Raw genomic sequence first — 17,268 nt, 5'->3', positions numbered from 1 at the left:
TCCAATATCAATACTCAGGGAATAAATATCGCTACTTTGTTCTGTGGTATCGATATTTTCCGATAGTTGGGTTTTTAATCGAGAAATAATAAGCTTATTTGGTATCGTTTTTCCAAGTGGTATCAATACTAATCAAGTATCGATACCTACGGACATTTTTATGGAATTTTGCTAATTAGCTCTCATACATAATTCTGGCTGAGTGTATGATCAATTAGTGAATGATTTGCATGTAACGATGTTAAATAACTATTGGGACGTTTTAAAACTTATACGAGTTAACAAAAGATGACCGGTTTGCTTGAATCTAGCTTCCTATTCGATGTACATGAGACGGGACAGTGGTGTGGCATCCCGTATTTGGGCTTGGCGACCAGGCTAGGTATATGGTGTTACAAGAAAAGTCCTTCTTCAATGATAAATGGTATCTTTTCCTAGTCATCCTGATCCAACAATATGTGGTTATAGCCCGAGAAGGCATCCATGAAGCTCATGAATCTGTGACCTGCAGAGGCATCAACCAAATGGTCAATCAAAGGTAGAGGGAAACTGTCCTTAGGGCATGCCTTGTTAAGGTTAGTGAAATCAATACACATTCTCCATTTGTCATTTGCTTTTTTCACTATAACCACATTTGAGACTCATTCTGGATACTCAACCTCCTTGATAAAACTCACTGATAACAATTCAGCTACCTCTTATCTTACTGTCTCTGCCACCTGCAGAACAAACTTCCTCTTCTTCTGCTTAATCGGTTTTTACTCTGGGAGCACATTTAGCTTGTGGACGATCACTTGAGGGTCTACCCCTAGCATGTCTACCGTTAACAAAGAAAAAACGTCTAAGTTTTCCTTCAGACACTGAATCAGTATGCTCTTGTCTTCTATTACCAACGCTGATGAAATCTTTACAGTTCTTTCCTCGTTGTCATAGAATAGCTGTAAAGTCTCGGTATACTTTGTTGCTTTTTACTTCTTTCTTCATCCCTCACATCCAAATTATCCAAGTCTAAGACTTGACTTGGTAACTCTATTCCCCGTGAAGTCTGTCCTCTAACTACTGGCTCTTGCGCTTAGGGGTGAGAGTTCGATCGAATCGAATGAAAAAATTTCGAGTTAATCGAGTTGACGAATCATATTTTATCATTATCCTTAATCACTATCACCTATCATAATAAAATTTGTTCACCTTAATCAAATTTTTTATTAAATTTCATCACCTCATAATTTATTTATTAATCCTTTATATACGAGTTAGCTTCTTTGCTTGCTTAGTTGTTTCAATTATCTTTAGATTATTGTCACTATGTATTTTGGAATTAAAAAATATATTAAATGTAAAAATGTGATTTTTTAATAAAAGTTATTTTAAAGATAAAATGTGAAATTTATACCAATATAAAATTTTAACACGAATATTTTATAGCATAATTAATAATTTAATAAAATTTATTTTAAAGATAAAATGTGAAATTGATACCAATATAAAATTTTAACACGAATATTTTATGGCATAATTAATAATTCAATTTTAATATAAATATTCAATATGACTAAACAATTCAATAAAATAAATAATATAAAATGTGAAATTTAATTTAATAATATAAATAGTATATATAAATAAAATTATTATTATTTATGTTTAGTGATTTTTTTTGGATAATTTTAATTTTTTATTTGAGAGTAAAGGGTGAAAAGTAAAAGTTTAGGGGGAAAATAAAAAGTTTTTGGGAATAAAAGTCTAAGGGAAAATAAATGGGGGAGTAAAATTTTGGAGGAAAAATATTAAATTTTATTTATTTATAAGTTAAATTTTATTTTAAATTTTTAGGAAGTTTGACTTTTTTATTTGTCTAAATATTACTTTATTTTAGTTAGAAAGCTGAAGTTTTTAAAAATATCTTTAATTTAATTCATCTTTTTTATAATACAATTAAACGATTTAATAATTTCAATAGTTGTTTCACTTAAAGAAAGTTTAATTTAGATATATTTAATACATTTTGAATTTAATTAATAATATTGTTATTCAGTTTTAAATTAGAAAAAGATTTAAATATAAAATTTTTAAAAAAAATTATATTAAAATTAAAAATTTAATTTAATTTTTATTAAATTTAAAAATTAATAGCTAAGTCGATAATTTTAATACATTAAAATCATAATTAATTTTTTCTTTTATCAATGTACGCACCCAAATTAAATTAAATTAAAATCTAATATTTTAGAATTTAATTTTTAAGATATTTACATAAATTTTCATGATAAAATTGTTATTTTACCTGTACTCAAACTCACTATAAGTGTCAAAAGTAATTTACCTTCAACTACAATTTCATTATAATTTAAACTATTCAATTTAATTAATAAAAAAATATTGTTTTAAATAATTTTTATTTAAGCTGAGATTAATTTTATTATTAATTGACAAAATCACAATAGAAACATACACAAAAATTACAATTACATCTATGTCCATCTTTTAAACATTGTTGTAGAATTACTTAATTATGATCTTAAAGTTTTTTTAAATATTATATATTAATTATTTTTAATAATAATTACTAAATAAAAATATTTTATTAAATAAAAAAATATAAACATATATATATATTCACATGAAACTAGACTTTTAGAAATGCATATAAATAACACTTTATTGTCATTCACGACAATGAATTAACCAACAATCAAGGGCACGTTTGGTTCGCTGTATTGGATTAGAGGTGTATTGGATTGGATTAGAGGTGTAATGGAATAGAGGTGTAATAGCAAATCAACTGTTTGGTTGAATGTAATGGAATAGAGGCGTAATAGTAAAACTGTGTTTGGTTGAATGTAATAGAGGTGTAATAGCATAATGGAGAAAACTAAAATGACCAGAATACCCTTAGCATAAATTTGTTTTGGTAAATGATTATTGTTATTGTTATTTAAATTTTAATAAGATTATTTATTATCAAAAATAAATAATTTAATCATATTTAAACATAATTATTATTTAATATATTTTAATTAAAATATATAATTTAATAAAATGGTTAATAATTAGCAGAAATTTGTTTTGGTAAATTATTTTATTTAAATTTTAATAAGATTAATATCAATAATAAATAATTTAATCATATTTAAACATAATTATTATTAAATATATTTTAATTAAAATATATAATTTAATAAAATTCTTAATAATTAATATTCTTATATGAATTTACTCAAACCATAATATATGATACTGTAAAATATAAATTAACATAATTATTATTAAATATATTATAACTATATTTGCTGCAACATCATAGAAATTCAATACCGTAAATCACTCCAATTTTCCTATTTAAACTCTATAACTATATTTGTTGCAACATCATAGAAATTCAATGGAAGCAAACTAGACTAAAAGTAGATAATAGCCAAATGTTTCCATTTTTTCTTTTTCATGTTTTTAAGATGCAGGCATACATTGAAAGCAGATATGCACACTTCAGGCACAGTATTCATCATACAATTTGAAGAAAAACACTGCTACAAACAACGGCTTTTAGATAAACTTTACAAAGGTAAACACATCATTAGCACAAATTCATAGCGGCCACCTGTTGGAGAGATCTTGGCTGATGATCCGATGACCCAGAACCAAGCTATGACTGATCCTGATGCCAGACCAACTACTAGAAATAACACCATAACGATGCCAGAAGTCTCTGCGTGTTGTATCTGGACAGATTTGGGAGCCATGATCATTAACACACTTGTCAAGTAGCCATTAGTTAGACCTAGATTTGCCATCTCAAACTAAAACAAAATCCCATGATTTGCCACAAGTTAAAGACCAAGTCTCTCAATAAGTGCCACTTCAAGATCTCATTTTCTTTTGACATAACTCTTAAAATTCATTTTTACTATGCTTTTCCCTTCAAAACAAACTTTAACATGTTTCTGCATTCCTATTTGTTTAAAAGAAATATCCATGCAATTTCCTTATTAAAAATAATTCAGCTTCGCAAAACACTGGTTCTCATGCAATTGATCAAAAACATGATTTACAGTGACCTGCAATAGGTCAATCCAAAATGCATTTAAGGTTAGCAACCTGCCTGCAGCAGCAAATGACCATTTACATGCAAAACTATGGCATATCAGAGTAGATATTCAATGGCAAGAAAATGAAAAGTTTCTAACAATAACCAGTACGAGAACACACCCTAAAACCATCGGTGTGAGTATATATAAATAACATTAGAAAGCAGCAAATACAGGAACCATCACAAGTGGATGTGCATTGTGCATAGTGCAGAGACTGGAAACAATGACTAACAGTCTAAAACAATCAACTACAATGTTGTCTGTTGTATTGAGACAGTATTGGAGTTATCCAACATAAGACTCGATTATTGCGAAGTAAAATCTTACAAACTGCTTAAAGAACCAATTTCATGAAGAAATACGGGATTATGAACCCAAAGTACATCAAAGATTTGATATGTGCCCTCAACTATACAAAATTTAACAATTAAGTGCCCACAATAGACATGGATACTTCCTCGAGCTCTTTTAAGTAAGGAACAACGTATTTCTCTCTGAACTTCTTGTCAGGCATCTTATAAATTGTAGTCATGCTAACTTTCCTTCTTAGCGAATTCTTACTTTCCAGAGTCTCAATAACCAGTAACCGAGGCTTCAGCCTACGCTCAAGGCTGCAAATAAGCACCATTGGGTGGCTTATTATAAATGAAATACCTACATTCGTTCTATTAAGCAAAAAGTCAGTGACTTGCTTAATCTTCCTTTCAGATACAGCAAACACCTGTGGTGTCCTCCTAAAAGTAGACATGATATCATCTTCAGAGAAACCCAATTTCCTAAAAAGCTTCAATTTGAGTTCCCAATTCTCTTCACTCATTGAACTCAACATCCTAATAGCAGCAAGAAACATATTTGACTTCCTATCGAACCCCAAGGCATCCGCCCTTTCAACAAACTGCTTAATGCTCTCAGGTTTAAGCAAGAAAAATCTAGGAAAGCTGAACACATATGAAACAATTTGCGATGAACAAATCCCGCAATTTCTCAAGAACTCTATATTAGGCATCATAGTCTTTTGCAAATCAGATTTGAGAAACCAAGCAGAAGTTTTCAATAACTTAACAACATCATCATTTGATCCTAAAATAGTCTTTAAATCGGAAATAGAAGGTGCAATCCTATCATCCACGCTTCTAGTCAAAATCCAGGGATCACTAGCTACAATATCAGCAACATCATGTGTTGAAAATCCTAAATCCTGGAAAATCTTGAACTTGGGTTTAATGGTTTTCTCAAGACTAGAATATAGAAGGTTAGGCTTTCTTTTGACCACTGCTTCAATATGGGATTTAGAGAAACCGCTTTCTTTCAAGAAGGAAATTATAGTATCACACTTACGAGGATCCTTCACATAGGTTAGGGAAGATGCAGTGATCCTTCAAGAGGCAAGCGAGGCCGACGACCATGTAAACGACGGCGAAAACACGGTGGACGGAAGCTTCCGGGTAGAGGTAGGAAAAGTAATCGACGGCAGTGATGAAGCTATTCCATGGGAGGAGAAAGCCAACGCCCAAAGTGAAGTAGATGATGTAGCCCAAATTGAATTTATCTTCTGGTTATAGGAATGTGCGGAGGAGGAGGGCAGATTCAGAGTTGGGTTTCGGGCCTCCGCCGATTGCGGATGCATCGGGGAAACCCATTTCTGTTTTTGTTTGGTTTTGTTTTGTTTTTTTCCACCAAAATGCAACTGGGAGGAGAAATTATGAGGATAGAAGAGGAGAGGGTCGGGTAGGGAGGGAGGGTAAAACAGAGAGTTGGGGAGGGAAGCCAGACGTAATACCTATTACTCGATTTGGGAAGGGATTAGAAAAGCAGGGAATTTGGGGATTAGGTCGGGATTGTATTACGCCCGTAATACCTATTACAGCGAACCAAACGCCGGATTAGGGGCGTAATGTAATAGGCGCGTAATCGGTCAGTAATGGATTACCTAATACATTGAACCAAACACAGTGCAAGTGTTATTTATAGCCATCATTAATAGGCCATCTTGATCGAGGTGATAAAGAAAAAAAACTGAATAAAAAATTGTTTAAAAATAAAATTTGATTAGTATATTGATTTTAATTTTAAACTTATATAACTATTAATTACTTTGAAAATCAAATATTAAAATTGAGAAACCGACTAGTTAAATTGTAGGAAGAAATCGAAATTATAAAGATAATTACCTTACAAAAGATACACAGTATAATAACTGGTTTATTTTAACTATTTATGTCAAAAGTAGGAGGCTAGAAGTTCGAATGCGTTAAAACGTATTATCTTTTTATTTATGAGTTGACGAGGGACTATAAATAATTTTCTATATGATATCAAAAAACCTAGAATTGAGTGAGTAATCGATCGTTTCCGATATATGCTAAACAGTAGTGACAGAAAAAAGGTTTGATCCACTGATGACTTGCTTTGTCATTCAACCTGGAATCAAAGCACGCAGACGTAAGAAAATTAGCCTTATAAAAGAGATGACAATACCATACATACATACATTACGTACGTACGTATGTATGTATCAATATTGATGATTTTGGGGAATAAAATAATAAACAAGTAGATACTAAACCATTTTCTCTGCGTGGGGGAACTGATATCATTCCTGGTTGATCCATTGTTTGAACTGGCATCACTAAAATTTGAAGAAGCTGGTCTGATTTGCTGCTCATCTCCGGTTTGGTCCATCTCTTCCAAATCTTGTTTGTACACCATCCGAACCCCACATTTCTTCAGCTTGGAATGGAAACCCCAGATTTTGAAGAAAACCTCAATTTCAGAACTTTCCTTCAGCACATATGTGATGAATTCAGAAATCTCTTGTCCTTTACATTCAAATGCCAAGGAAAACAAGCGCAGCTGGTTACAAGGCATAAAATGTAGCCAAAGGTGATCCTCGGTCACCCTTGTAGATTTACCTTCTAAATGAAAGTCACATCTTCCAAATTCTCGAGAGAAATTTCTACCATGGATAACAGATGTATGGGAAATATGCTCCCCCCTCCTAGGTTTATTATCGAAGTTAGAGAAGAAAACACAGCAGAAGGCGAATCCTACTAACTGGCGACCAATCAGAAAACCTGGAGGCAATTGTATCTTTATTATTGAATCCGAAGGGTCATCCGTCTGATTAGTAAACCATTTTGGAATTTCACTTCCTGGTATTATAATGTCATAATTTGTTGTTCTTACCTTTGCACCTTCCTATGAAACAAAGCAAATGATAATTAGTATTTTTAGAACCATAACTTCTTGGGAGCTATAGAGAAAAATAATAAGTAAATAAATCAATGGGAGTGATAAGAGAAAAATAAAAACAAAAACACCAACCTGAATACATCTTTTCAGCATTGCTACAGCATCGTTACCCTCTGCCAATTTGAAGCAGTTAAAAGCACAAATATATCCATCAGCCCGTGAATTGAAAGTTGTAGTCGAATTTGCAACTGCTTCCAATGAACCACAACCGTCTAACCATAATTTTATGCTTGCTGGTAGCTCGGGCAATGATTTAAGCCTTTTGCAGTCAGTCAGTACTAGATCAGTAAGCTTGGAAAGTCCACCAAGGGTTGTAGGCAAGGTCCTGAAATTGTTATCAGAAAGTCTTAGTTTTTCTAATGAGGACAACCTGATAATGTCATCAGGAATAGCCCCATCATAAAGGTTGCAGTCATCTAAATTCAGCTCCTTCAAAGAACTCAAACCAGACAAAATAGCAGGTAGCTTCAAGGTCATAGAGTTCGAACTAAGTCTTTGTGTGGGCCTAGAAATAAAACGCCAATGTGATCGTACTCTATATGGTGGTCCCTTGCACCCTTGTAAAGAAAGAAACTTGAGATTTTTCATATGAAAAATGAAGGATGGTGGTGTCGTTATGGCAGTCTCACTTAGGTTAAGCTCTTCCAAAGATTCTAGTTGTTGCAAACTCTCTGGAAAATTTTTAAGTTTAGAGCAGCCTGAGAGAATAAGAGTTTTAAGGAATTCACACCCACCTATGCTGCTTGGGAGACTCTCAAGCTTACTGCAATCTTTCAAATTTAGCAACATAAGACGCCTGAGATGTCCAATTGAAGAGGGAAGTTCTTTAATACCAGTCCCATCCAAACAAAGCTCTTTCAGACATTCCATTTCCCCAACAATCTCTGGAATCCTTTCTATATTTGAGCAACCTGAAAGAATTAATGTTTCTAGAGATCCATTCCCAATTTTGGATGGGAAAATCCTAAGTCTCTTGCAGTTTCTTAAATTCAAAAGCTTCAGCCTCCTTAGAAACTTGACGGTAGGATCAAAATCTACTATTCCAGTACCTTCCAGAATCAAACTTTCAAGATTTGAGGCCATACTGAAGTCTGGTGTTTTCACAAGGTTTTTAGAGCCTTTGAGGTCGACCAATTTTAAATTATATACAGGCTGTAAAAGAAAACAATGAAAAAGAAAACCAAAGATGAAATGCCATTTTCTTTTTGGTATTTTGTGTTTTATGTTATCTTGGTCAAAATTATTGATCAAACAAAGTAACTCTTACCATCTTTGGCTTCCACAATTTTTCAATGCGGCTATAAGGCAGAAGAAGTGCAACCAGGTTCTCTAGTTGGAAGCTTGAAGGGAAGGATTTGAAAGGATATCCATGCCATTCTAAAAGCCTTAACTCGCTACTAAGATATTTGAAATCACGAGAATTTGGGACATTGAAGACTCTGAGCAGTCTTAGCCTGTTCATCGTCAAAAAGGCAGCAGCACTCAAAGTCCAAGTGTTCTGTTTCCTGATAACCACCAAAGGAAAAAGTGGAATGAGCTTTACAATATACAGAGTAATCAACTACATATACACAGATAGGTGTATGAATTTACACCTGATAGAATCGATGACTAGACCTTGAACAGCTTCCGTTGCCTGAAAACCAGAGCAATCAACTAATTAATATGGTAAATTTAATGACTTAACAGTGCAATGCACGTTCAAAAATAGTTCAAAGGTAGACTTGCATCCTAGTATCGTATGAATCAACAAATATTCAAGGGTGGAGTAACAGTTAATAGTGCTGAAGTCTTACAGTGTTTTCTATTAGCACATAATTAGTATCCTTTTCCTCCCACAATCTACTGCGTTTTCCAGGTTCATTAGGAGATTCTTGGTAAACAATTTTCCTTCCCATCTCTTGTAACAAGTCATGCATCGACAATTTGTTGTCTTCATCAATTGTTATAAGAGATTTCTTGATGAGAACATCTATTCCAATATCCGGGAAAAAGCCACAACCATCAAGAATTTTGGTTACCATATCTTTGTTTTCTCCTTTGAAGACGCATGCAATATCTAAAAATATATCTTTCTCTGACTGTTCTAACCCATCAAAGCTTATTTGAAGCCTGTCTAGAATTTCTTTGTTGGACTCCTTTTTAAGTCTTTCAATAGCACTTCTCCATTGAACTTCATCTGATCTGCCAGACAGAAAAGAACCAAAAACTTCAAGAGCTAACGGAAGGCCATTGGCATATTCCACTACACGTTTAGAAAGCTCAAAAAATTCCATTGCAGGTGTTTCACTTTTGAAAGCTTTCAAACTGAAAAGGCGAAGTGCTTCCTTGGCATTCAATTTCGTCGGATTATACACATCATCCACTCCGTAGATTTGCAGCAGATGCTCGTCTCTTGTTGTTATGATGATCCTGCTTCCTAAACCAAACCAAGCTCGCTTGCCTATCAAACATTTTAAGTGTTGTATGTTATCCACATCATCAACAACAACAAAAATCTTTTTATGAGAGAACATATGACGTATGATGTCATTCCCATCATGAACATTAAAAAAGTTGAAACTTTCCTCTGGAAAAATTTGGGAAAGAAGTTGTTTCTGCAAACAAACAAGTCCATGTTTCTCTGCAATTTCACGAACATCGGCCAGAAAGCTTTGGCACTCAAAATGACTTGAAATTTGGGTATAAGCAAATCTCGCAAGAGTTGTTTTACCTAACCCGCCCATACCACAAATCCCTATAATCTGAACACTATCATCTTCCTCCCCTATGCCTATTTTGCAATTTAACTCTTCCAAACGTGACTCAATTCCAATCATGTCATTAGGAGCACTTGCAAATGTTTGACATAATTTTGTTGATACCTTTTTAATGATTTCTCCAATAAGTTCTGATTCATGCCTTCAAATACAAAGCAAAGGAAATAGCTTAGTGAAACTTTAAGGGCACAATCCTTAGCTAATGCCTCAAACTTCAAACTTGATGCTGGTAAGATATTATTGAAGTGAAAGAATATGATAGTTACCTGTTACTCAAGTGCCATCCTTTGATGTTAGCTGCTTGAGTTAAAGCAGATCGCCACCTTTGTGTCTTCTCTTTGTTGTCCTGGAAATTATTTTCATGCTTAAGAAAAGCTTCTTGAACTTTTCCGGTTTGTTTTCTCAAATCAGATGGATCCACATAATAGAAAATGGGGAAGACATTATGTCCCTTGTCGTTTTTCTGTTGAATAATCTCGGAAAGCTCTTCTAGGCACCAACTCGAAAAACAATACCCTTCCGACAAAACGATTACAGAGCACCATGACTCATGAATTGCTTTGAAGAGCTCAGGTGCTATGGGTTCACCTGTCTCGAGCTTTTCGTCATCCCTAAAAGTGATGATTCCTCTCCTTTTGAATGCAGCATAAAGATGATCCGTGAAATTCCTGCGGGTATCCTCACCTCTGAAACTCAAGAAAACATCATATTTCCCTCGAGAAACTGAAGAAGATGATTCCAATGATGATGATGCTGATGAGGAGGAGGAGGAGGAAGAGGAGGATGTCTCATTATCGAATCTAACCATTGGAACTTAGGAGCTAAGTTGAAGAAATCGATGGGATTTACTTGGTACTTGGAGATTTTCAAGATTCTTTTTTGTCGCAGAAAGGCTGGCGAATTAACACAACTCTAAACAAACTGAGAACAAAAGAAGAGAGGTAGTTTCTCAAAACAAACATAAAGAATTGCTATATTTGGAGGAAAGTTGATGGAGAGTGAGTAGCAGTAACTAGGCTCTTATACTAGAGATTAATGATTAATCTACAATAAACTTGATTATCACCTTAGAGTAAATTATAATCAAATATTGTAATGATTGCAAAAGACAAACCAAGTTGAAGGAATAGTAATTCACGTGAAATTGACGTTGAAAAGAAAAAGCATTCTACTTGTTTTTGACATATTCAACTTTATTTTCTCGATTTTCATTTGATTTTGTTTGGCTGTTTCTTTCTTTCCATCTTCTTTTTCTTTTTCTTTTCTCACTCAATTATAAGAATCCGATAAATCCAACACATATTCCCTGTCGACACAAATATAGCTCTCATTTTATCGAGTCTGAGCAACAAAGAACTCGAGCTCAATTACTCTTCCTAATTTCTCATTTAAGTTTTTGGTGAATGCTATAATGTTGTAATGTTATGTTAGCAATAATGTTTGGTCTTATTAAAATAATTAATAGGTTATGTCAAAATATAATAAAATTGTATATAAATTTTATCTAATATGAGTTTGATTTTTTGATATATGGTTTTTAATTTTTTTTGAAAAAAAAAATGGAAACTATTATGAAATACTAGAAAGTTTCAAGAGGAGAAGTTTCATATAAATATAGACCCTCCTTCCTGCCAACGGCCAGCTTGGTAATACTATCAGCTTCTCTGTTCTCGTCTCTAGGAACATATTCAATCAACCAATTTTCCTCATTTTGCAAAACCTGTAAGATATGCCTGATTAATGCAGAATTTGATCCCATTCAGGAAGGACTCATTGATAGCTCTGGTAACTTCCATATTGTCTGACTGTATCACAATTCCATTATGTATTCTGCCTTGTGTCAATGTCATGCCATCGAGGATGCCCCATAGTTCAACTTTAAAAACAAAACATTTACTCAATATGCAATTGAACTCGAGTAACCATTTGCAATTGTGACTCTCAATACATCACCTGTTGCAGCATAACTTGTGTTAAATCTAACTGCTCCATCGGATCTTAATCGACTCAATCTTCCTATTTTCATCGTCTCTTCTCTCGAGCTTAGTCTCACTGGGGTTCCTTCCTTGCAAGATGAAATGTATTGGTTGGCCCAACTATGCGCACCTTTGATGATCTCCTCTGTACTTCACGAGACCCCGTGAAAGGTGTATATATTCCTGTTCTTCCATATCCGCCAAGCAACAATGCCAAAGAAGCACGGCCAATCGACATTTAGCCAGGTTAAATTGAGTTGATTATCCAAATTGCATTCAAGCAACTCCGGTAAATTACTTGAAAAGAAAAAGATTAGCTTATGGGGAGGGATGATTCGGAACCATACCTTTTTCGCTGCATCACAATCCCTTATAGCATGAAAAACATCCTCTGTTTCATGGCCATAGATCAGACACCTTGCTTCACTTCCCACACTACTCCTTAGTCGCTCTGCTTGAGTAAGCAATCTCTGTTTGAAGGCTAACCAGAAAAAAAACCTGAACCCTTTGTGGTCCCTGAAATTTAAAAGGACAAAAGAATCATCATAATAGTCATTTAATAGAAAATGTATTAATCTTTTTTCAACCGAGTTTGTATTTAATTAATCCGTAACATAAAATTTATTAAAAATTTTTATAATAAGTATAGATAATGTTCTTTTTAGCAATTAGAACTAAAAAATTGATGCTCAAATTTTGATAAAGTAATGTAATCTCTTTAAATTAAAGAAATTATTTGGTAAACTCTTCTTATGGTATACGATATAGTCCTTCCAATAATATTATGCGATGTTTTTTTTTTCATTGCACATCAACCCCTTTTTTTCAATGTAAATTTATTCCTAATTTTTTAAAAAAAATATATTCTAAAAAGCAGATCCTTTTAAACTTTATCATTTTATTTTAGATCAATTTAAGGATTAAGTTGTCCATCAAAATTTAAAAACTGTTAGAAAAATTAAATCTATTTAAAATATGGGTGGGATTTGAATTCAAATATTTAAATCCGAATTCAATTGAAACAAACTTGTTTTTTAAGTTTATAATTGTAATTGTATTTGTAATTTCTTAGAACAATAATTAATTTTTAATTTTATACTTAATTACATTTGTGTAAATAAGAAAAAAAATTCTGATACAATAAAAATAGGAGTTATTTTCCTATGCATTTTTAGTAATTTTTTTTTAAAAAATTCTATAAATAAGACTAAATATTTATGTGCCTTTTTATCTAATTTTCTTTTCAAATATCCTATAAACAACGTTCATTAATTTTTTTAGGCTTAATGACAAATTTAGTCACTAACGTTTGCATGTTATCGAAACCATTTTTATCGTTTTTAAAATATACAAGGATCGATGGAAATGTGGAGTCGCCACCAATCCTTTTTGTTTAGGTGTGATTGAATCACCAAGAAGTTTGGTCATTTTAATAGAACATTTTGGTTTACTAAAACAACGATTTTGGTCTACGAAATTTGAGAAAATGGGTTCGGGAGTCGATTATGTATGAGGAAGGATTAGCACCCTCATTACGCCCAAAATTGGTACCAAATTGATTAAATACTGTCCTTATGTCTGAGATTTTAAAAAATGTTTTTTGAAATGTGATTCCTTTTATAAACGTTTGAATAGCCCAAGTTGGTCGTCAAAATTCTCTTGTTTCAGAGGAATACAACATCACGTCCAGCACGATAGGACACGATCCTTTATACTCTCGAAAACTCGATAAATTTTGACTTCCAAAAGTTTATATGTTGAAAATCATAAAAGGATGCCCAATTATTTAGTCCAACGAAAAAACCGAAACCCAGCACAGTAGGGCACGATTCCCCGAATTTCTAGACATTGCCTTGTTTTAGAATTTAGAGAACATGAGTGAAATTCTAAAGGAATATTCGGTTATTTCGAACAAATAGGAAATCGCAACCCAGCACGATAGGGCACGATTCCCCGAATTGCTAAACATCGAGTATTACCTTCGTTTTGAAGAGTTTTTTAAGACATGAGTGACATTCCAAAGGACTATTCGATTATTTTGAATAAATAGGAAATCGCAACCCAGCACGATAAGGCACGATTCCCCGACTTGCTGAACATCGAACATTACCTTCGTTTTGAAGAATTTTTAAAGATATGAGTGAAATTCCAGAGGAATATTCGATTGTTTTGAACAAACGGGAAATCGCGACCCAGCACGATAGGGCACGATTCCCGGATTGCCAAACATCGAGTATTGCCTTCGTTTTAAAGAATTTTTAAATGAATAATTATAAAACTAGCTTAAAACGCGTTAATTCGATTTGAAATATAACGAAATTAATATTAAAGATTTGGACCTTATAAAACCACGTTTCGTAAACCTAGTGGAAAACAATGATATGGGATTATATAAGTATGCATAAAATACGACAATGGATGAATGAAGACAATATAATTTATTTAATCAACTAACAAACAATTAAATATAACTAACCAAGAATAAAACCCAATTTCGATAATGTATGGAGAATAATTGATATAATAATACAAAAGACTAATAAACAATATACAACAATAACATGAAATAATATAACAATTAGGACGCCACCTAATATACAAAAAAATATGGACACTAAGAGTCAATATAACACAAAACAATTCAAAAACTAGATGAAAAATTTACAAATGAATAACACATGCTAGGGTTTGAAATAGTTTACATATACAAAAATAGTGAACCTAATGATTTATGAAAGATTATTAAAAAATAGATATTATGTAAAAAAAAAAAACTGAAATAGACAATATGCAAAGTTGTAAAACATATTAATTAAAAAAAATGATAATATATATATGAAATGAAAACTTAATATACACAATGTATATACAAAAATGCTAATACGTGAAAGTGTTTAATATAAAAATTTACATAAATAAACAAATTATATATAAACAAATTTTAAGGAAAATATATACATAAATATTAAAAAAGAAAATATAAAGTAATATGAAATCGATAATGTATACTTAAAAAAAATTTAATATAAGTTTAGTCTTTAAACGTAGAAATATGTATGTAAAAGAAAACTTTAAATAAATAAATTGTAATATATATATACATTTATATGCAAATGAAAGTATAAAATAATGAATTAGGAACATGAAAATTAATAAAACAATTCGAGATAATATATTAAAAGATGAATAACAAATTAATTTTAAAAATAAAACATAAGCTGGAATAGAAAGTAATCAATTGAAATAAAAATAAAACCAAAAAAATAATTTATAAATAAATCTAATTATTAAAACAGAATTAATGACCATAATTAAATGCACCCAAACAAACAGGGACTAAGAATGCAAATGTCCCTAGTCCGAAATGCGGCGCTTAGGCGTGGACCGAATTGAAACAGTGCGCAAATTCCCGGGAAAATTAAAAAAAAAAACAAAGAGATCAAAACCAGGTTCAATTGAACGGCTCCACAAAGAAAGGGACCATGCGCGCAAATTAACCTTTCAGGGTGAAAAGGCGCGGATCCGGGCCTCCAGACTGGTCAATGCGCAGATTCCTTTTCTACCGAACGCGCCGTTTCATTTTATAAAAAAAAAATGAATGGCAAGCTGCCATTTTCGCAAGCAGCAAATTAGATCCCCATTTGCTAGGGTTTCGACACAGTTCAGCAGCCCTAAAGGCTCCATTTTCCTTCGCTCTTCAAACACCATTTCACCATCATAACTGGAGAATGATACGAAGGCCCTCCTAATCTCCATCAAAGTAGAGATTTAAGGTTCATTTTCACCCGACAATCCCCGTCTCAAACTTCGATTTCGACGGAGGAGACGAGGACCCGGACGATGCATCCACGAAGGTAAACCTCTCTCCTTTTTTTTTTTTCAATGCGATGATGACAGATTTGAAGAAATAACTCACAAAGGAAATGGAAAAAGAAAAAAAATTAGAGAGAAATTACAGAAATAAAAAAAAACAGAAATCACCTTCTAATCCTGGATTTTTTGTATTCAATTTTTGTGCGCGTAATCAACATACAATGGTCACTACATGGCTTTTATAGCCGAAACAAAGAAAATGAAAAAGAAAAATACAATTTCTTTTTGTCCTTGCTGTTGTGCTTGTCTGTTTCTTCGCAGGTACGGAGGCCAGTTGGCACGGTGGTACGTGGCGCTTGGCGTGGAGGTGTACGGCGTACAGCGTATGGAGGTGCTGGAGGCTGCTAGAGGCTAGTTGCGGCGCAGGCGTTAGGCTAGGGTTCTTAGTTGGCTGAAGTTTGTTTAAGTTTTGGGCCATTTGGGCCAGGGGTATTTGGGTTAGGTTATTTTGTAAATGGGCTTGTAACTGGGCTATTGGGTTGTATTAGGTTTGGGTTTTAAATTTGGGTTATGTAATTTGGACTTATGGACATTTAAATTTAGTTTTTGTTTTTGTTTTTGCTTTTGTCTGATTTGGGCTTATTGGGCCCGGTCAAATTTGGGCATTTACACATGTTTTGTCAAAATGACCCTAATTGTATTTTTGAGCCTTTTTTGGCCTTCAACCTTTGTTCTATTTTTATTTCAATCTATATTTTCTAATAGATTTAATGAAAGTACCATTAAAAAAGTTAATGGAGATGATGAGAAATTTCATATGTAAAATATTTTTAATGAGATGTAATTTATTATTTAGATAACCCAATAAGATAATTACATGTGGAAAATAATAAAATAAATAAATAATACATTAAATTAAATTAAAAAAACAACTCTTAATATAAAGAAAATAAACGTAATTATCTTAAAAAAATTAACTCAGTAGAAAAACTTCTCAATAAACAAACATATGAAAGATTGAAATCTTTTGAAAGAAAAGAAAAATTGTAACCTTGAATTTATAAATTAAATCTGTTAGAAAAAGCAGACTAAAAAAAAGAACAAAGGTTGATTGGAAAAAAAACTCATAAATACAATTAGTGTTATAGAAAAATTAATAAAACAATAAATAAAAGAGGATGAAAATACGAGAGAATTTCATTATTTTATTTTCACTTACAAGGTGCTATTTATAAGCTCCTTTACATTCAATTAATAAAAGTATTACATTGAATGAATTAAAGTTTCTTAATTACTCTATTTAATAATCCCTTGATTATAAATTAAGTAAAGAGTTTTATCTCATTACTTTAATATGCTTAAAGGGGTTATGACATCCAT

The 17,268-nt window shown here is 32.4% G+C and overlaps 2 protein-coding genes across 4 annotated transcripts; both read right to left on the bottom strand.

Annotated features, from left to right (window-relative positions):
- Positions 1-3,409: 3,409 nt before the first annotated feature.
- Positions 3,410-11,098, bottom strand: LOC107917834 (disease resistance protein RPV1). 3 transcript variants are annotated; one of them, XM_016847180.2, is made up of 7 exons: positions 10,366-11,097; positions 9,137-10,241; positions 8,936-8,976; positions 8,608-8,845; positions 7,413-8,492; positions 6,655-7,286; positions 3,410-6,509 (listed from the first exon to the last, which is right to left on the bottom strand). In XM_016847180.2, exons 1-7 carry the CDS (start codon positions 10,905-10,907, stop codon positions 6,413-6,415), a joined length of 3,735 nt encoding a protein of 1,244 aa, XP_016702669.2. In that variant the 5' UTR covers positions 10,908-11,097; the 3' UTR covers positions 3,410-6,412. The 3 variants fall into 3 exon arrangements, with proteins under 3 accessions (XP_016702669.2, XP_016702668.2, XP_016702670.2); XM_016847181.2 differs by lacking the exon at positions 3,410-6,509 and having other exon boundaries at positions 6,982-7,162; positions 7,275-7,286; positions 10,366-11,098; XM_016847179.2 differs by having other exon boundaries at positions 3,410-7,286.
- Positions 4,516-5,715, bottom strand: LOC107941152 (uncharacterized). Its single transcript, XM_041079232.1, has 2 exons — positions 5,515-5,715; positions 4,516-5,433 (listed from the first exon to the last, which is right to left on the bottom strand). The coding sequence occupies exons 1-2, from the start codon at positions 5,713-5,715 to the stop codon at positions 4,516-4,518; spliced, it is 1,119 nt and encodes a 372-aa protein (XP_040935166.1).
- Positions 11,099-17,268: the final 6,170 nt, after the last annotated feature.

The sequence above is a fragment of the Gossypium hirsutum genome, chromosome A01, assembly GCF_007990345.1.
Source record: "Gossypium hirsutum isolate 1008001.06 chromosome A01, Gossypium_hirsutum_v2.1, whole genome shotgun sequence".
Taxonomy (NCBI): Eukaryota; Viridiplantae; Streptophyta; class Magnoliopsida; order Malvales; family Malvaceae; genus Gossypium; species Gossypium hirsutum.
Note: the sequence above shows the minus strand (reverse complement) of the source record. Positions and strands in the feature narration are given on the sequence as shown.

Bases quoted from the DNA above. Each gene is read 5' to 3' on its own strand.
- LOC107941152 (XM_041079232.1), bottom strand. From the start codon at position 5,715: ATGCATCCGCAATCGGCGGAGGCCCGAAACCCAACTCTGAATCTGCCC. The intron at 5,434-5,514 runs GTGTTTTCGCCG...ACCTATGTGAAG, and splicing joins CCCGGAAGCTTCCGTCCACC to GATCCTCGTAAGTGTGATAC.
- LOC107917834 (XM_016847179.2), bottom strand. From the start codon at position 10,907: ATGGTTAGATTCGATAATGAGACATCCTCCTCTTCCTCCTCCTCCTCC. The intron at 8,493-8,607 runs GTAAGAGTTACT...TTTCTTTTACAG, and splicing joins AATTGTGGAAGCCAAAGATG to CCTGTATATAATTTAAAATT. The intron at 7,287-7,412 runs GTTGGTGTTTTT...TTTGTTTCATAG, and splicing joins TGCTGAAAAGATGTATTCAG to GAAGGTGCAAAGGTAAGAAC.